This window comes from Aptenodytes forsteri, unplaced genomic scaffold, assembly GCF_000699145.1.
Source record: "Aptenodytes forsteri isolate BGI_AS27 unplaced genomic scaffold, ASM69914v1 Scaffold404, whole genome shotgun sequence".
Taxonomy (NCBI): domain Eukaryota; kingdom Metazoa; phylum Chordata; class Aves; order Sphenisciformes; family Spheniscidae; genus Aptenodytes; species Aptenodytes forsteri.
In genome coordinates, this window is record NW_008795629.1 from 1639635 (window position 1) to 1659992 (window position 20358).

At 39.5% G+C, this 20358-nt stretch overlaps 2 protein-coding genes across 2 annotated transcripts in view; both read left to right on the forward strand.

The window, feature by feature from the left end:
- The window catches only part of ATP13A3 (ATPase 13A3), a 63076-nt gene extending 54568 nt beyond the window's left edge, over window positions 1–8508 (forward strand). The window contains exons 29-33 of the mRNA XM_009282342.2: window positions 574–761; window positions 1207–1295; window positions 1492–1572; window positions 5453–5542; window positions 7183–8508. Of these exons, the coding sequence (XP_009280617.1) occupies window positions 574–761; window positions 1207–1295; window positions 1492–1572; window positions 5453–5542; window positions 7183–7380 (646 nt within the window). The 3' untranslated portion in view covers window positions 7381–8508. The remainder of the gene's footprint in view (window positions 1–573; window positions 762–1206; window positions 1296–1491; window positions 1573–5452; window positions 5543–7182) is intronic.
- Window positions 8509–15682: 7174 nt separating this feature from the next.
- LOC103901449 (platelet glycoprotein V) lies at window positions 15683–17626 on the forward strand. The gene has a single exon (XM_009282343.2). The coding sequence runs from the start codon at window positions 15701–15703 to the stop codon at window positions 17624–17626; it is 1926 nt and encodes a 641-aa protein (XP_009280618.1). The 5' UTR covers window positions 15683–15700.
- Window positions 17627–20358: the final 2732 nt, after the last annotated feature.

Consider the following 20358-nt stretch of genomic DNA (forward strand, 5'->3'; position numbering starts at 1 on the left):
TGAGGCACTGGAACAGGTTGCCCAGAGAGGTGGTGGATGCCCCATCCCTGGAAACATTCCAGGTCAGGTTGGACGGGGCTCTGAGCAACCTGATTTAGCTGAAGATGTCCCTGCCCATGGCAGGGGGGGTGGACTAGATGACCTTTAGAGGTCCCTTCCAACCCAAACTATTCTATGATTCTATATTATAAAGTTTTGTTTTCCTGTTAGAGCTCCAGTAAATCAAATTCGTATTTCTGAAAATGGAGAGGTGTTTTCATCTTTTTTTTAGATTGCAGTATTTTCTTACCTGTCTTCAAAGTGTATTTACAGTGATAGCTTCTAAACAGTTCATGTAGTGAACTTATAAGCTGGAAGCATAAAAGAACTCGAAGCTCAGAATTCACAAAAATTGCTAGGTCCCTGACACAGTTTTGAGTCCTTTCTTACTACCTGTAATAGGTTTTCAAGGATAAGCTTTTTTTTAACTACTATAGCAATTTGTTCTGTCATTACTTTTGTTAATAAGTAGGCCTTGTTTGCATCTTCTCCTTAACTCAGTGTTAAATGTTTTGGGTTTTTTTTGTGTTGTAGTGCATGTAATATATCGGATGCCACAAACACCAGCTATGCACACCATGGGAATGAGACTCTTCATGATGAACATTACATTAAAAATTATGAAAACACAACTTTGTTTTTTATATCCAGCTTTCAGTACCTCATAGTGGCAATTGTCTTTTCTAAAGGAAAGCCCTTTAGACAACCGTGCTACAAAAATTGTAAGTCCTTTCTTACTATATACAGTTACAAGTGAAACTCGAAGTGACTCTGCGCTTACTCATCCGTGGCTTGCTTACAGTTCTGTTGTGCCACTTCAGCAGTAATAGTGTTGCTAGGGGAACATAGTACAATTATCCTCTGATAATCAGAGATAGAAATAGGGAAGTATTAAACTGTATGGAGAAATTTGTGTTAATAGTTCCTTTGTTTGTAGAAGTATATGTGTATATACGTTCCAGCTCCACAAGTGAGCCAGTGGTAATTTGAGTCTGGCCTTCTGTCTCTTTATGGCTATCAGCACAACTTGCATTGCCAAAATCCACCTGGAAGGGGTTTAGAGGGAGAAAAGAGGTTATTTCCAGGGAGTGATGAACCCATGATACATGGAAAAACTGTCTAAAACTGTGAGATGGTCCAATGAAAATATTTTTTCTTCTTTTACAGTTCTGTTTGTTATATCTGTGATAGTTCTTTATGTCTTCATACTCTTCATCATGTTGCATCCTGTTGAATCTATTGACACATTTCTTGAGGTAAGATTCAGCAGATATACAGGCGTCTGTACTTCCTGGGATAACTGGTTGGCTGCCTTTTGGGCAAGGTTGACCCCTTTAGAGCTTTAACTTCGCACCTCTAGGGGAGAAGAGAGAATTTATAACTCTGAGCCTGTTTTGAATGTGTGTTTACTTCATATGTGTGTTGCTAACCTCTGGCAACTTTTTCTCACAGCTCGTGTGTGTGCCATATGAGTGGCGCCTAAGAATTCTCATCATTGTTATTCTCAATGCAATTGCATCTGTGCTGACGGAGGTAAGAAATTCAAATGGAAAAAATGCTTGTCTAAGTGGGTTTTTTTCAGGGTACTTGTTTGTCTTTTGTTTAGAAGGTCTCTCTTCACAGCATGCCCATTAAGTGGCCACTGTTTTCTTGTTAAGTTTGTATTCCTAAAAATGTCCTTGTAGTCTAGATTTAAGGTGTCAAGGTTTTCTGTGTTAAAAGCATAATTTTAAAACCTTTTTTATTAATAAAAAAAAAGAGGGGGAAAAGTTGAAAGACATAAATTATTTCAACTATTTCACAGGACAATACTCTCCATATTTATTTGCTGTGTTAATTCAGTTCAGAATAACATAACATAGTAAAGAACTATATAAAATCCTTAGGGGGAGCCCATCTTCATTCAGTTTGATCACACACATAGTTTATTGTTCAGAATAATGCAGGTCTGTATAACTTGTTCATCTAATCTGATCCAAGTCCAGAAGTAGAGATGTTCATGTAGATCAGCTTTTTCCAGCCCTGAGCTGGAAAAAAGTCAAGTCACTCTGGATATTGACCTCTTCTGCTGTAATTCCAGAGTTAATGTGGGCAGAAACACGCCCTACCTTTCATCCAGGTACCCCTATGTTTTTTCCAAGAATTGGAGTTTGACCGATACATCTTCCAGGAGGAGTCTGGATTCAAAGCCAGTCATTTATTCCTGTGGTTAGTTCTTCTCCCTGTTAAATTGATGCCTTATTTCCAACCTGAATACATTTGGGTTTTGGTTGCAGCCATTAGTCACTATTTTTTTCTGCAAGAAGAAAAAGCCTCTCAACATTATCTAGCGCTTGCACACTACAATTATATGTTTTTACTGTACAACATTTTCTGCAGCTTCTAGTCAGTATTTCCATTACTATGTGAGGGATTGCTATCAAGGTAACCAGCGTAATGTTTGCTTGGATCATACCATTTTGGCCTTTGAAGATTACTACAGCATTAATATTCTTTCCAGTTGACTAGTTTTTTCCCTTTTTTTTGCAACTTAGTAGAAATAAAATCAACCAAGTTTTTTGGCTACTTGAATCAAAATTATCAAGGCTTTGCGTTCAAAATGTTGTTCCAAATAGAATTTGCAATATATGCGATTATGTTGCTCCCTATTGGAACATGTTTTTCAGTGTTTTCACATGATAGGTGATAACTTGACTTTTCCAAAACACGGCAGTAGATATTAAATTTTTTGGCCTTTTCCTTGTTGTTAATAAGTTTATCCTCTCCTAAAGATCCTGTGCCTTTCTTACATTGTCCTGTATTTACTCTAACCCTGCTTGTGATGGAGTTTTCCATTTTTCCCTTTAATTCTTTCATTTTTTGTACTACTAAACTCTTAATAGTTTCATTTTATTTTATGTATATTGCTGTCTTTGCTACTGAAACAAAATAGTTATTTTGAAGCTGCAGAATCGTGACTCTTTTGTCTTCTGATAAGTTTAAAACAACCCTCCTAGAAAGAAATATTTTTTCCTGTTTATTTTTTCTAGCCAGTTTTGATGTTTTTATTACCATCTCTGGGAAATCAGCTTTTTTTGAAGCACTAAGATTGTTCCTTGGAATTGAGCTTTGTGTTGATACATGGAGTGTAAATAGGTGCCGGTTACAATTTTCAGTCCAGTGATATACTTTACTGAGAGAAATAAATTAAACTTAGCTTCTGCTGAAAAATTACTTTGTTCTGCAGATGATCTTTCTAACTTTTACACAACCTGGTGATGTTTCTGTTCTGGAAGCATAAGGGCTCTAGCACACTCTAGTAGACACTAAACGCTCTAGTACAGTGTGTCAGTCCACGTATCAGCACGTGTCTCTCAAGGACAAGTGGTTCTCTGGTTTAAACGTTCATAAGGTTCCACTCCTGGGCCTTGTTGGTTGCCACATCAGTTTGTAAACTTCTGAGTTTCTAGTAAGCGTAACCTAAGCAATATAATTGCTGTAGAGCGTTTGCTTTCACCCAGTATTTCAAACCCCACCCACTCTTCTTCCTGTGCAGGTGTGAGTTAGCATCTTTCAACACTTTAGTCACTTAACTGTCATTACCAAAACTGATGATTTGTCACATTCCTTTTAACCAGACTTTTCTATTTATCTTGTTGCCCATACTTTAGTAGCGGAATAGAAGTAACTATAGAATTTAATTTTCTTGACATTAATCGTTTGGGATGTTCTGCTTTGACTTAAAACCTATTTCTTCCACTTTCACTTAGTTGAATGCTTTGTTTAGACAGAGAGATAAGTTGTCTCACTGTACAGCAGGTGTCCAACAGAAGCATTGTCTAGTGATCCTCAAATCCCAAACCTTGTTTTATGATACACGCTTCACCTTCCATAACTTCAACCTGCCTTTGTCCCACCTTTTGAACTGTATTTGTCCAACTCCGGCAGTATTACTCTAGGCTCCCTGAAGCTTTTTCATGTGGTGCCAACTCATTGGGTCCAATGTGTTGTGTAGAAATCGCAGGCTATTTCATTCCTTCACTTCCAGTATAGCTCGTTGCCCTTCTGTCCCTGTGTGCCTGCCTGGATTTTCTGCTCGCTACACTTTTCACTACAGAATTACTGGGTACCACAGGTCATATGCTGAGTATCTAGGAAAAGCTTCTGGTGGCACCTCCTTATTTCTTTTAACAAGGTACTCTGTAGGTATATCACCTATAGTTTGTTCCGCTGAGACTAATCCCTCCGTAATTGCCTCTTTAAGTGTCTCATAATGATGAGATACACGAGGGATTAGATCTATCCTCTTTTGTCACGCTTGCCAGTTTGACACTTTTGTGTCACACTATGATCATATGTAGTTTCTTAATTGCTTCTACAACAAGAATGATTTCTGACTGTGGTTGTCCCAAACATGTTTTCTGAAATGCTGTGTAAAGCTTTTGCTCCTTCCATGTGGGTGCCAGACTAGGTTCACAAAGCACGCATAGTCTTTCTACCAGATGATAGAAAATACTGCACAACAAAGGCAGATCCTAGCAGATGTTCCTCCTTACCCCGATGCCGGGTATAGACATACTTAAACCAGACTGGCTTCAAAAATTAACATCTAACAAGCTGAAGATTTGTTGGCAAATGCTTTATAAAAGCACTATAAAATTCTGGTGTATTATAAAATCATAAGCATTATAAAATCCATTATAAAAGTCTGGTAATTGGCTCCCCTTTCTCAGTGTCAGAGGTTAGTCAGATGTTAGAAATGGAACCTGTCCAAAGATCAGAGTGGTAGGCTCAAGGCCATGGAAGACACAAGTTCACACCTGTGTTGCCGGATTTGTTCAAGGCTCTCGAGTCCGCCCACACAGCCGTATGAGAATAACCAGATGTACTGAACATACTGTTCAACTTCAGCCTGCTTTCCAAAATCTGGAACGGCTCCTACGGAATTCCTTCGGAATTCCTGCTGGTGGCTCAGCTTTGCCACCCCACTGAAGCTTTCCTGGGAATGTCACTGGTTTAAAACAAACTACGAACAAAGTGTAGCTACAGCATGAAGTACACTATAATGTTAAAGACGGTTTGAGGGGAAACTGCTTAAAGCACTCATGTCTGCGGTGCTTTACAGGTTTTTTAGAGTATTGAAACACATTAAGAATGTGTATTTATGATTTTTACCTGTATCGATGGATGCAGTTTTGGTCATTGTTTCTATTGTTTTAAAGTACATGTTCATATTCTTAAATCTCATGTGAGCACTTAAGAGTGAAAATGTTTATCACTTAAGTACTGACAAGTAATGTAAACTCTCCATTTTGCCTGGCACTGAATTAGTTATGCCTAACACACTATTTCAGGTTTTATTTGTAATGTGCACGCTAACAACAAATGATCATTAGTTTCTTTAATTCTTCCTGCTCACTGCAATGTCTCACAGAATGTCCTCCTTGATATGATCCTTTGGAAGGTTGTGTTCAATCGAGACAAACAAGGAGAATATCGCCTCACCATACCCCAGCCGCCTCAGGTTGGAGACTAGTATTTTGCTGTCATCATTTGAGTGCATGCAGATTAATTCAGTTTTGTCTTTTTTATGAACTATAAGTGTCTGTTGCCTTATCTTAAGCTTAAGACTGTTTAAATTAGATTTCTGCCACTTGAATGTTAAAAGGAAAGGCTTCTGGTTTTACATTTTTCTCCTTGTTGACACTTAAAGAATTTAGCTCTGTATACAAGAACTGCGAAGCAAACCCAGAGGATTGCTTTTAAGACTTTTCTCACTTTGTCTTCAGTTTGCACATTAGCAAATTTTACTTGCATTGTCACAAGTTAGCATGCTAGGACTGGAGAACGTCTTGATTTGCTTGGAAGCAGAACTGCTGATGCTGGGTCTAATACAGTTCTTTATTAAATTAATTTGGTTTAGGGTTTTAGAACATTGTCTTGTGAGAGCAGTAATTTATAGCACATAAAATGAAATGAAACAAAATGGGAAATGAAAGTACGGTTTTACTACTTCAGATGGTTTAGGAGACTGAAGGATTTTGCTTCTGCCTTTCATCAGATGGTTGGAGACTGAAGGATTTTGCTTCTGCCTTTCAGGTGACCATAAATTTTGGTCTGGTCTGCCCCTCTGTCATTAACACATGAAAGAAATCTATGTAATTCCTGTTTAAAGAAAAAAAAAAAAAGCTTTTTCTTTTTTAAGCCTGTTGGCTTATTACTTTTAGCTGGTTGTATGTTTGTTCCTGTTAAAATTACAATGGTTTATTTCTCAGCACTAAATTTTATTAAATGTATTCACTTCAGATTTACATTTGTCCTTTTGAGGCTATTCAAGAAAAAATTGCTTTGTGTTCACTGAAGAACGGAAGTTGTGCTTAAGGCTCACGTTTGGTTTAGTTCACCAGTTGACAGAAATTCAGAGCATGAAGAAAACCATAGAATATATATCCATTAAAATGTTAGCCCTGCAGACTACAGGTGCTCTCTGAGACATGAAAGGGATCCAGTCTTGAGAATGAGGAATGATGTTTCTCTTCTCCAGCTAGCTGTTACATGCATTTAGGACTGGGAGAGGAAAAATAGGAAGGAAGACTTAAGTTCAATAATTTGTGTCTGTTCTAGTAACTATTAATACCTGCAGGATTTAGGTTTCACAGTAACAGCAAGTTAAATTCTGCCACTTTTGGCTGGCTGCCTGCCTTCAGTTAAACAATTCATTGCTTAAAAAGAGTTTTGAGAGTCTGGGAATTTGACTGCTTTTTCTAGACCAGGCTTTTATTCTTCAACAGTAACATCATTTAATGGTGCCTGTTATACCTGCGTTTATTGAAACTATTATGAAATATGCATAAAGGCTGTTGGTGACCTTAGATGTTACGATAATGCAGAATACTTGAGTTTTCTTAATGTGACCTTAGATGTTACGGCATTGCAGAATACTTGGTTTTTCTTAATGTTTTTTAAATGTCATTGCTACCATAGTATAGAAGAGATGACACAACAGAAGAGTTTCTGTACTACACTTTCTAGGTCCAATGTGACAATGAAATAGTCAATTAGAAACTAAAACAATAGTTTTTTTTCTAGCGACTTACTGTATTGTTAGTTGTATTAATTTTTTTGTTATGGTAATCCAATTTTCAAATCTGTTCACTTCTGCAGGAGGCTGTGGATCGCCGTGGAGTCTGTTTCCTTTCTTCCCTGTTTGGTTGTAGAGAGAAGACACCAAAAGCCAAGTATATGCATCTAGCTCAGGAACTGCTGGTTGATCCAGAATGGCCACCAAAACCCAGAACAACAACAGAAGCGAAAATACCATCCCAAGAAAATGGTTCATATCAAATCATCACTGTAACGTAACGGTGGATCTTGGTGGCATGTGTTTTTAGTAGTATTCAGAAGAATGTAATTTTAAGGCTTTATTTGAAATTGCAGTATACTAAATGTCAAATTCCAATGCAGATATCTCCAACTGTTTTATCTCTCTGAATACAAAGTTCAGAGCCAGACATCTTATGGCTATGAATTTTAAAAATGTAGGTTACCTTAGGCAGAACAAAAATGATTGTGTTTCCTTCCACCTTCTTCCAAATTTCATTATTCCTAAATGAGATGTATTTGAAGGTTTAAACTGCAGGGCAGTTAAAACAGGTTCACTTTATTTGCCTGGAGTATCTTAATCGTTGTTCTAACCTGCTTACCTGGGCACGTGTTCACATAAACCCTATGATGTAATGATTTCATGGTAGTACTAGAGGCACATAATAACCTTGTCATGCTTTTTTTTTTTTTTTTATATTCACTGTTAAAAAGCTTTGTGCCTCAAAACGGTTCTAAAGTTTTGGTGTGTGTACCTCTAAGTTTGTCCCTACTAGTAAGGAGGGAGTGTTTCCAGGTGTAAAGTTTGGATCTTAAGTTTTAATTCTTTAGTCTGCCACAGCAGGAATTGGGAATGCTATAGCAGCAATATGCTCTGTCCTTTATAAGAAAGCACATTGCTTTCAAGAGGGTTCTTAGCTTCTTTTCTAGCTAACCCGAAGGAAGGGCTCAGGTGGCCTCCAGAGGAGGAGGCATTTGGCTACACTCTAAAGCTTTTGGAGAAGGAAGGCTGGAGAATCTTAACACTTTCTTCTGTCTTATGTTTTATTACATTTAGCTATGCATTTCTCCACAGACGTTGCTTTTTCTAGCAGAAGGGTTGGATTATCCCTTTGTGGACCATGTTTTATTTGTAAATCTTAAGACAATTTTCCTATATACCTTGAAGTAGTAAGGCCAGAGTTACTGCTGCAAGGGAAATGGGGGTGTGAGGGAGGAATATTTTCACATGCCCATGCTTGGGATTTGTGCATGTTAAGGACATATGCATTTCAAAGAGTCTGCCGGTGTCTTAAGCACTATATGTAGCTGTATGAAACAAAATTAAGAGAAAATAGATGAGCTAAAAACTGTCTTGCTGCAGAACTATAAGGCTTATGTGGATTTTATTTAAAAAAAGAAAAAACAGAAAAAAAAAGAAAAGCTTGCATCACCAATAATGCTGCTTAAGCACTTGGGGTAGCGATACATCATTTTGCCATTAGGCGGTGTCAAAACACAAGACCACTAGAAAAATAGATCTGCAAAGATGTAGAGGCAGGCATCGTCTTCATGTGCAAAGCAAAAAGCAAACTTTTTTTTTTTTAAACCACAAATTACTTATCTCCAAACTATTTTCAACTTGCTGAACTTTCAGAAAAGTCTTATTTGGTATCTTTGGGAAGATGATAAAAATATCGACTCTTGATCAGTCTGTTTTGACCAGATGCAACTGACTGGTTCAGACATCTCCAAGCTTTCGGAGGGGATCTGGAGAAGTCACGATTCTGTAGAGATCCTTTAGAGAAGGAAGTCGGGTCCTTTAGAGTAGTCGTGGAAGGAGGGCCCCAAACTCCCTGGCCGGCTGGAATCCGTTTGAATTGTGTGTATTCTGATGATGGAATTTGAGGTTTTGTTGTTTTTTGGGTTTTGGTTTTTTTTTTAATTCCTGTGGAGACGATTCCATTCCAGCATTGTTTTAATAAGGGGAATTTTTCAGATTGGGCCTAATTCCCTTGTGCTGTTCTGTAAGGCAGTATGGACAGTGTCCCCCACTGCTCATGTTATGGTTTCTGCAGTGTTGAACATACTGTGCCAATAGGGAATTTAAAAGTGGTGCTAAATGGTTTGGAAGACTTTTTCCTAGAACTTGGGGGTTTACGTTATTAGCACTTGCTCCTCATAAGTAGTATGCACATAGTGTACTATCCTCTAGTCCAGCTGTCAACTCTTTTCCTGATTTTTTTGTTGTTTGTTTTTGAGGGGTGGAGCAGGAGGAAGGGGGAAGTGGTTTTCTTAACATTCATTCAACAGAGCAATGAAAAAGTCTTATTATCCTGGCTTCTTAGGGTCACAAACATCGAACAACATCAGTAGCTTTTAAGGGGTCTGCAACTGTGGACTTGGATAAATTTATTAATCATGAACTTGAGTCAGTTGGCTAATTTCTGTCAATGTTGATTTTACAAAATCTTTGTAGCATGGAATAATTGATGAAGAATAATTCTTAGCTGCGTAAGTAGTATTCAAATTTAAAGAAAAATAATATTTTAGCTGAAAAATGTTGTGAAGCTATGCATATTGGACCTGGGAGCTGTGACTTATCCTTAAATGCATAAGCTTTTGCTTTCCGTTTCATTGACCATTTTAGCTTGGTTGTTCCATCAGAAGTGAAAGAAAATCTATGTGTCTTTTATATGCTTTTGCTTAATACTTTCTCTAAACTGATAATTTCTCTCGGCTTGTTTGGTTTCTGAAGCTAGTCTTTCAATATTATTCTAGTTTATTAGACTTACCTAGAAAGTGAGGAGGAAACAGCTTATTAAGGTGGGCTTGTCTTTGGAGAATATTTTAGGGAACTCTTACTAAAACTGATATTGCCCAGTGTCTCCACTTGACTGAGTGACTAATGGGTCATGAGCCTATTTAAACTTGAATATTTTGCAAACGGGAGCTGGTTTCCTCAAGGTATGCGTTCAGAGTTAGCAAATGTTCTTGAGGTTGCATGCTTGAGCTCTGACCTATTTGCTCCTGATGCTTAGTCAAGAATAATAAATCAGCTTTTCTGAGAATCCTTCTTGTTGCAAGTTCAGCCACAAAATAAGCTTTTGCATCTTCTGCAATTATTGGGATTTATGCCTTCCTGCCCAAGAGCTGAGTTTGGCCACCTATAATTTTTCTCATTTTGAGCAGTTTAGTTTTTCTGGTTTTCAGAAATGCAGCAAACTAGATCTGCACTAGCGTATTCAGTTTTTGCTTTGAAGCAAGATGAAATTCAGTTTGTAATGAAAAGAATCTCTTCTAATGTTCATCTTGGAAGTCTAAATTCAGGTGAACAGACCAATTTAGTGATCTCCACTAGATACTTGGTAGACGTTTTCTTCCTGCTGTATATTTTGGCCTTATATTGAGGAGTTTGATTTATTATTAAATTATTTGTGTATGCAGACTTCAATCTGTATGTATTTTACTTTGATATATTAGGATTTGTAAATATTACTGATTTTTAAATATTATTTATGCACATACTTAAAGGACTGGTCTACCCAGAAAAGCAATTGCTAAATAATAAATGTTACTTTTTAGAAATAAATTGCAAGATCATGAAATTGTATATCCCTCAGGGTTATTTTTAAAGTTTGGTTTTTTTTCCTCTTCCCTTCAGATTCAATTAGCAGTAACTCTAGTTTCATGTACTATAGAACTAAATCTACTGTAAAGATTGAGGAGTTATTTATTATTAAATTATTTGTGTATGCAGACTTCAATCTGTACGTATTTTACTTTGATATATTAGGATTTGTAAATATTACTGATTTTTAAATATTATTTATGCACATACTTAAAGGACTGGTCTACCCAGAAAAGCAATTGCTAAATAATAAATGTTACTTTTGAGAAATAAATTGCAAGATCATGAAATTGTATATCCCTCAGGGTTATTTTTAAAGTTTGGTTTTTTTTCCTCTTCCCTTCAGATTCAATTAGCAGTAACTCTAGTTTCATGTACTATAGAACTAAATCTACTGTAAAGAAAATGCTGCGAATAATGCTTGAGTAGAAGCGGCTAAAACACCCACAGAACTGACTGTCCATATTCGTCCTAACTTTAAATTGGAAATTCTTACTGTTGCACTTTTAAAAAGTTGTTGGATTTTTAATTCTATTTATTTTTTTCTTTCTTCATGAAGGTTGTGCTGAACAGTCATCCCAAATTGGGTAAATAATCCTGTACTGTATATGTGTATACAGTATAATACTAAGCAGATGTGGAGTCCTTTTTATGCTGCAAATTTTTAATGCTTATGTTGGTCATCACAAAATGAGAGAGCTAAAGTTCTGTAGGATTTCTCCCATGAAATTCTGAATTGTAAACTTAGGCTTTTGTATGTCTAAGGGAAAGCTGTGGGTTTTTGACAATTTTTAGAGTCTTGAATATGTTGATTTTATACAGTAAAGCTTCAGGTTTTTAAAGCTATTTTCAACAAACTGCAGCTCGTTTGATAATTATGTGAACCAGAAACTACTCAGTTTGTCATGAATTCCTCAAGCCTAACACAGATTAAAAGGCTCGTCATTACAGCACTCTCTAGAAGCTCAGCTTCCTTTTTATTTTTAAATCTGAAATGATACTACATCTTTGTATTTAAAATATGTATTGCTGCTCTAGAATGGTACCCTGTTGTCAAGAGGCATACATAAATAATTGTACAATAGAATTGTAAATAGACTTGTAAATCATTTTTGTGACTGAAGCTCTTTGAAAATAAAATTAAAATGAACAGATATTTTAACTCTTTTCATTAGTTTCATGAAATTGTTTTTAATTATTCTTTATACAGTTAGATCCAAAGCTTGTTGAAGAATACAGACTTAACTCCCACTGATGTCATGGGTACCTTGTTCAGTGCCTCTGTATTTTTGAAGATGGGGGTGGAGAAGTATGCGTGCTACGTGTTAGCAGTGCGTACGGTAGCACTGCTGTCCTGCAGTAGGATAACATTGACCGTAATTTTATCTGGTGGCTTATGAGAGCCATTTTAGAGCCAGGCCTTGTACATGTGATAGCAGCTTGTTTCCACCTTCTGTTATCCAGATGTTCCTTCTGTTCTTTGACGCGTGGGAGGCATTATCTTGAAAAGACTCTTGGGCAAATGTTCCTGGTTGTGAGCTGGCACTGTTGTCGCAGTCATCTTCAGAAAAATCACACAGAAACGAAGACATCTTTTCCATCCTGCGGCTCACCTTCTGTTTAAACATTCATTCACAGAGCACATTATTTTAAACTTGAAGGAAAGTTGTTTGAAATATCTGGTTACTTCATTACAAAAACTTAATCTTTTAATTTCAAGCTAATATTTTGAAAACTTAAAGCTTTTCTCTCTGCAGAATCTTTCAGGCTTTAGGTTTTGTTGGCCTGTGACTACAGAAGACTTGGAGGAAAAACAGAAGCCAAATGGGTCAACCCTGGATTGCTTAGCCAAAGGGTTAAGTAGAAAACTCTTGATTTCTTACTCAAATTGCTTTGACTCCAATCCTGCAAGAAAGTAAAAGTCAGAGCAGCCTGGTGAAGGTACATATCAATCACTTGGTTGTTTAAAGTAGGTATCTCCACTCCTTCAAAACCTAATGCACCTGTGTAGCATACCATGGTGAAACTATCTAACAAATTTGAAATTTCTTTCTGATCATAATTCATGTTGAAATACAGATTTCTGACTCTAGCCAGATTTGCATTGAGTTGGTTGAAGCACGTACTCTAATATCACTGTCAAAGAAGCTACAAGTGCGTTTTGTGCTGTTGCATGTGTGACTTCAAACTTTCTCCTGTTTTGTGAGCGGTCTCAAGTTCTACTTTTGGAGTTGCATACAACCTATGGAAGCTGGTTGCTTACACAACTAAACGTAGGCAAAATCTGCTCTGAAGCTCGAAATGTTCTTTGGCTTTTCACAGTAGTTACGCAAATAGGGGTGAAAGTGTTATCTAGAGGATGCGTTTTGCTGTTTTACTTCCCATTTAAAGTGCAGAATCATGGTGAAGCCTGATTGCCTGCTCTGCTCCTAGTAAGTTCTTCTAAAAAGCAGATAAGTTTCTAAGGTACAGTTCAAAATTCCTTTTTCTTGCTCATATGAGTTTAGAAACTTGCAAGAAAGTATAAAAGTTAAGCACCATAGTAAATTATATGTGTGCTCAGTATTCTGTCTCACATGAGGGTTTGATAAAATTTTAATACACGGGAATGTGTAAGTATGACCCTTACGTGGATCTTACTGTGTTTGCTACTGTTAAAATCTTCAATTGTGGAAGTTTAAATATTTCCTCAAAAAATGCCTTAGCAGCTCTAGATGTTTGAGATCCATAGGATTATCCAGTTCCTGTGCCAGTCATATGCTTGTGGCCTTACCCTCTTGCAAAGAATTTCTACCATTCCATTTTTGTTTGTGAAAATGTACGTCTTCTAGCACTTCTGAGTGTCTAACCTTGTCTCGTTGAATACTCTCTTACCTTTTGTTATGAGACCAGGAAAACAGACATCCCCAGTCTACAGACTAGTGTTAGCCCGTTTCTTACTTTACAGACTCTGACCTGCAGTCGTGCCCTCTGAGGGACCTGCATTTGCAGTCTGTAGCATAATAATTTGTGGCGGTTTTTTTCCCCCAATTTGATTCTCTAGATCCTTATTTCTCCCATCTCACTGAATCCTGTAGTTATGCTGTGGTCTTGGGTTGAATTGGTGCAGGTTGAGATGCCAGTCAGGGCTTGAAACAGAAATTTCTTGGTGCGTTTCTGCCCTGCATGGAGTGTTGTGCTCACGCAGCTCCCAGAAGCAGCTCACCGGCTCTCTGCTCTGCATGCTGTGGGCTGTAGGCTGAGGTGCTTGCCCTGGGTGCGCGGGGATGTGCTCCTCGTCAGCGTGCTGAGGTGGGGATAGGTAGGATCAGGGACAGGCTGGCTTACGAGTTTCTCTATTGAGGTGAAGGCATCGCTGGTTTATGTGAGATGGTCAGTTTTGGAGTTGAATGGGGGGGATTACTAGGAGGGCGAGATTCTCTGAAACACTCTTTTTTGACATGGAAAAGTCCTTTGGAAGGGTGAAATCTCAAGGCCTTTTTTTGGTGACTTATGGTCTCATTCAAAGAGTTGTAGAAAGGCCAGCAAGAGCTTGCTTTCCCGCACCACGTTGCTGGTGGTTGATACCACTAGGTGCTGTGTCCTTCCCTTCCCGAGGAAGGGATGCAGATTTTACCAGTCTTCAGTACTCTGAGACTAACCAAGAACCTTTTTTTAAAGTACTCTTTTGCTTTTTTGATGCAGCAGCTGTTCTTGCTCCATGGTGGTATGTTCTTGTCAGCAGTTCAGGCATGTGAGAAGCTCTGCTCTCCTACCCGACTTACTCCTTTTTAAGTGATTGTGTTTGTACCTGTGTCTGTTTGTGGGGTTGGTATGGGACAGCTTCATCCTTGCCCCTAGAAAAGGGTATGTTGGGATGGAGCCCTCCTCTCCCCCAGTGTTCTCGGTGCTGAAGACTGACATGGCGTCAGCTATTCCAGTTAGGGCTGCAGAACTTGTCCAGCTATTCCAGCAGTCCCAGCTGCTGCTTCTCCTACTGATCAGCCAGGTGCTTGACTTCCAGGTTTCTGATACACTTGGACTTGTTGATTTCACTAAGGAAGTACTTCTAAACTGGGGAGGATTTCTGTTTGACTTGGTCTTTTAAATATTATCATTATAGCTACAATGATTGCTTTCCTGTTCCTTTTTTTGTTTGGAAATCTATACAACTTTCCAACTCTGTGGTATGTTTCATGCAGATCTACCTTTATTGGTACAGCTTTCTAGCAAACCTCATGGCATTTCTTTCCTCTCATTTCATTGTATTTTTAATACCACTGATAACTTAGTATTGTGTTAAGCTGTTGAAATGAGACTCGTCGGTTATCGGAGGCCCACTACTGTCCTGTGCTGCATGAGCTCTTGTGTGTTATTTCAGGCTATGTTGAAAATAGCCTGTTGCTTCTTGTGTGTTCTTGGGCTGTTCCAAGAAGTGATCACTTGCAAATGCTGAGAGATGATTTAACAGAACTGTATGCTGTTTTGCTTTTGGCCGCTTAAAATACAGGACACCCTTTTTACCTCCATTATCTATTTTTGCAGGCTAAACTTTATTTTTAAACCTCAGGTAACCCACAATAAAAAAATATTGTGGGTGCAGGATCTTTTGATAATTATTTTTAAAGACTTTCTGTGTGTAACTTAGTATAATGCTTTTCTGTTCAAATAAATACATGCCTTATGACTACTTAGAGTTTCATCATGATTTTCAAATGCTTTTATTATACTTGACTAGTACAAATATAAACAAAGAATACTTGATTTACAAAAGAGCTTTATCTGTACTTCGCACCGTAGAAATATTTGCAGTCAACAGTAATAGAGATTCTGAAGTTTGCTTTCAAGCCAAGAGAAATTTCGCGCACATTTGCAGATTTTATGATATATTCACACAACTTTGCCAGCTGCTAAGTTACTAACTACCTACGATCAAATCCTGACTCTCTCTTATCTCTTGTAACAGCTAATGTTGCTGGCACTTCAACAAGAATGTTGGTGTTTCGTTTGTCAGTGATGATCAAGCTTTTCTTCCAGTTGGATGCATCTATTTGTCCTGAGAAATGCGACTGCTCTTCAAAAAATGCAATTCATTGCTCTGGTCCCCACATAAAAGACCTGGAATCATTAAATCTGCCTTGCAACATGACAGAAATTCACGTAACGGACACTAATGTGACATACTTGCAGGATGTTTTTTCTAGGATGGTGGAACTGCAGCATCTCATCTTGTCTTCAAACAACATCTCTCTGATTTCACCAACGGCTTTTAAAGGCTTGAGAAGGCTAAAAGCCCTCAAGCTGCTAGATAATAAGCTGGTCGAACTTCCCCCAGAAGTGTTTGATGACATGGTACAGCTTCAGCAATTGATCATTGAAAATAACAGGCTGAAATCCATCGAAGAAAATCTGTTTGACAAACTAGCTAGTTTGGAGGAGCTTTTCTTGAACAAAAACCAACTAACAGCACTTCCTAGTGGCGTGCTGAAGAAACTTGCCAAACTCAAAATACTGAACTTGTCGAGAAATTATTTGGCAGCACTGCCTAGAAATATATTTAGTGCATTAACCAGGCTTGAGAAGCTGATGCTGTATTTTAACAGGCTGTCTTCAATAGAGTTTGGCATGTTTGATAGCCTGAAGGAGCTGCTGGAACTCTTCCTGCATTCCAATAACATCCAGTCCATCGCCCCTGATGCATTTCATTGTCTTCATAAACTGAGAAGCCTAACGCTCTCCAGAAACAAGCTTGAGGTTTTGCCTCCTGGGCTCTTTCTGCACTTGCACGACCTGTCTAAATTGACCTTGTACAGGAACCCACTGAAGTCTCTTCCAGAAGTATTGTTTGGAGAAATGAGGCATCTTGGTAGCCTGTGGCTGTACGACACAAAGCTCTCAACAATACCAGATTTTGTGTTCAGTAACTTGACAAACTTAGAGCTTCTTGTGCTGAGTTTTAATCCAGAGCTTAGTGTTCTTCCTAAGAATGTATTCAGTGGTCTGAATGAACTGCGGGGCCTTTCTCTGCATACAAATAATATTTCCAGTCTGACAGAGGGCATCTTCCTGAGCCTTCAGAAACTGCAGAACATTTCCCTTTTTGATTCGAGGCTTGAGGCTCTTCCTAGAAACCTCTTTCATAATCTCAAGCACCTTCAGAAAGTTTACCTCAATAGTACTAAGCTGCAGTCTCTTCCTGGAGATTTCTTTACTGCTTTACCTGAACTGCAAGAAGTCTTCCTTGATAACAACCCTTGGAAATGCGATTGCCAAATTCTTGGCTTCCAAGAGTGGCTCCAAAAGAGCATGGAGATAGTTAAAAATGTGCCATCTCTAACGTGTGACAGCCCGCTGGCACTACAGAATATTTCTCTTGTGGCTCTAACAGATCATCACCTGAAGTGCCTGCCAACCACAGGCATTACATACCAGATGTTCAGCTCAACTTATTCCCAGGCTTCGACTTCTCTTGTGACGGAGCACTTGACGTCGTCTTGGGACACTACTGTAACAGTGGTGTCCGACATGGATACCAGCACACCCACGTCAATTCCTCTTGCAACCCCAGGTTTTACCTACTCACATGTTCAATATGTTGGACGGCCTAGGTTTCATTTCTCAGATGTTCCAACTCAAGCTTCTCCCAGACTCGTAGTAGAAACCAACAGCGTCAGAGGAACAGATTTAACTACTCTTGCCTGGTGGGATGAGCTGCCAGCCCGCAGGAGTGCTAAGCCCTATTTTAATACTAGAATTGCTTATTGTCAGCTATTCTTGTGCCTTCACACTTTGATTTTAGCACTCCAGACTGTAGCCATTGTGCTCAGTCTGTATGTGATGGGTAAAACCAGGCAGCTCTTGCACTCCAGAAATACTCCTGCTCAGCCTGTAGTTCTGATAAAATTTTTGAGAAGATAAAGAATACCAGCCAGAGAGAGGATTAGAAGCACTCTTTTGGATGCATTTTGAGCGTTTGGGCAGTTCACACTTGATTCAGAGATGGATTACAAATCTTCATAGCAAGAAGCATGAAGACCTTGTTTTTACAGCATAATGAAAATGTGCTTTTATGTACCTTAGTGTTTGCCAAAAGTGATTGTAATCACTGTGCGTTGCTACAGCACTTGGTGCATGAAGCCAGAGGGAGAGCTGAAAGAGAATCTGTGGTCACCTCTACGTGTGTGCTACTAGTTCCTGTTTTGGACTGCAGCCCTGTCCCTGCCAGACACCACTGCCTGCTGTCGTGCTCACGCTGCTCGGATGGAAGTGGCATCAGTGTAGGGAAGTCTACGCAGGAACACAGCTTTAACAGTGCTTTAAAGGTTGCCTGTGGTACTCCAAATGCTGTTACGCCTTATACTGCCTGCAGTGTTTTGTCTCCTTATTGAGAAAAGAAATAAGTGTTTTTGGGAGGAGATACTGGAAAAGACCTTTTAAAAATGGAGGTGGGGGCAGAATGATACGGTGCAAATGTCTCAGTTTTTGCTTTCTGTCCTCAGCCCCTTTCCAGGACATGGCAGGAGGAAGGGGTGCCATTTAAAGCTAACAGTGCTCTCCTCTAGCTTAACCAAAGGAAGATAAGTAAGATGTTGGGCTAGGAAGTATAGTCTTGATGTATTTTTGTTGTTTGTGTGTTTTTTGGAAACTTTGTAACATTACTACAAATCTGAATTTTAAGTAAACACTTTCATCCTTAAACTTGGACCAGTGGTCTGAAAAGCAAGGTGTTACTCGCTGCATGATGCAGTGAGTCTTGAAATCGGAGTGCCAGGCAGATGCCTAGGACTGAGGCTTGGCTCCAGAGGAGCGTAGTTGGTTTGGGAGCTGGTCTTGACTGAGCTGGGAGAGAAGGGGATGGTCTCTCCTGGGCTTGGCTAGCAAAACATAGGCGTGCAGGAGCCTGCCTGATCTGAGGGCCCTGAAGTGTTGCCACCTTTTTTGAAGTTGGCTGGGGAACATATGCATCTCCACCAAATTGCAGTATGCAGTAGCATATTCAGTCATATTCAGTCTCAGTACTTTTTACCTTTTCTTGTTCCATAGTATTACTCCCTGACTTCGAGCCCTTTCAAGTGTTGATATGCAAAGACAAAGGCAATAGTATGGGTTTTGGTCTTCATACTTAAATGTTTTTTTAATATTTTGAATGATAGGAGTGTCTTAGTTTGAAGTAGACTGGTAGCTGTCAGACTGCATGTGCTCTTGGATTTAACTATCAGCTTTTATCTTAATTATGTGACTTAGCTTGTTCTTAAAAGCTCTGACGTGCTTGAAAGCTAGGGCTGGATAAAAGAGCCTCTGGATGTTCCCTGGCTCCTTGGGCAGGAGACCCTGTACTCTAGGAGTCCTTTTGTAGCCTTAGTGACTTTCTAACTATTGAGGTCTTTCCTGGATGACCTTGAAATGGCACTTTACAAGCCTGAGCTGAAGAGAGCTTGCATTTGCTGCAGGTTTGTGGCTTGTTCCCTGCTGTGTGCTACTCTAGGCAATGAGAATAAACTATGGACTGCTTTGTTTCAGGGTGCTCTGCTGCTGGACTTGAATTCCTCGTCTAGGCTGTGAAAAGAGGCAATATGCTTCCATGGTGTTAAATAACCATCGTCTTGCTGGTGAGGTTTAACAAAACTTAGCAAGCCTGGCTAAGTGGTAGGTAGAGCTGTCTCTAAAGAAGGAGAAATGCAAGTCACTACAGCTGGTGCGAAGCAAACTGGGACTGGATTCATAAACAGAAGCACCAGAATATTTATTGCAATATATTTAAGAGAAGCACAAAGCCAACACAAAGCTTTTTTGGTGGTGGTTCTGGGTTGTTACATGCTAGTGCTTAAAAGGAGGCAGTTGTTACAAATTTAGGTTCTTGGTTGGGCAACTGTAATGACCACTTAGTGTTGTTCCAGCTCCAGCGCCGTTGTACTGGTGCCACGCAAGCATCTGCTTGCAGCAGGCAGGAGATAAGTATAATCTGGACTAACGAGGATATTGTTTTACAAACCGTGCTGGTTATTGTTTGCCTCGGTGAGGCACTGAAGAAGTGCGCTCGTGGCTACAGGCGCTCGGATGCACACTGATTTCTAAGAAAAAGCAACAGTTTGGTCGCCATATGGGCGTACGACACCCTAATGCCCGACCTCTGGAAGAGCAGCGGGTTAGCAGCAGCTGCCATCTTTTTGAACCCTCCTTTGGCTGCCCCAGCCCTGCAGTGGGGCCAGCTGGGTCTCTGTGCTGCTCCTTTGGCTCCCGTTCTGCAGTCGCTGAGCTCTGGCACGTGGGGGCTTTGGCACGGGGCTGCGTACAGTCAAGTGCTCAGAGGAGGATGATTCGTCTTTACATGCTGTCATCGGGCTTTCCCCATGCTTGAGCCAGACGGGGAAGTGAAGTCAGCAGACAACAAAAGCCTGGAGCAATAAGGGCCCTGCGGTGTTTTACTAACTCTTCCTCTGAGGTGTCCTGTTTTGAGCTGCCTCTGATTCATTGCTTGTTGCCCAGCAGAGCTCAGCCCTTCCTGCAAAACTCCCTGGTGTGAGAAATCCAAGGACATGCTTATTTATATCCCATCTCTGTTTTGCCTGGAAAAGGGACGGTCTTCCAGGTCAGCGTGATGGTGGCTGTGGCAGGCGGGGAGGCAGCAGGGAGGGCTCCCTGGGAAGATT

Coding starts and splice junctions, on each gene's coding strand:
- LOC103901449 (XM_009282343.2), top strand. CDS start 15,701: ATGTTGGTGTTTCGTTTGTCAGTGATGATCAAGCTTTTCTTCCAGTTG.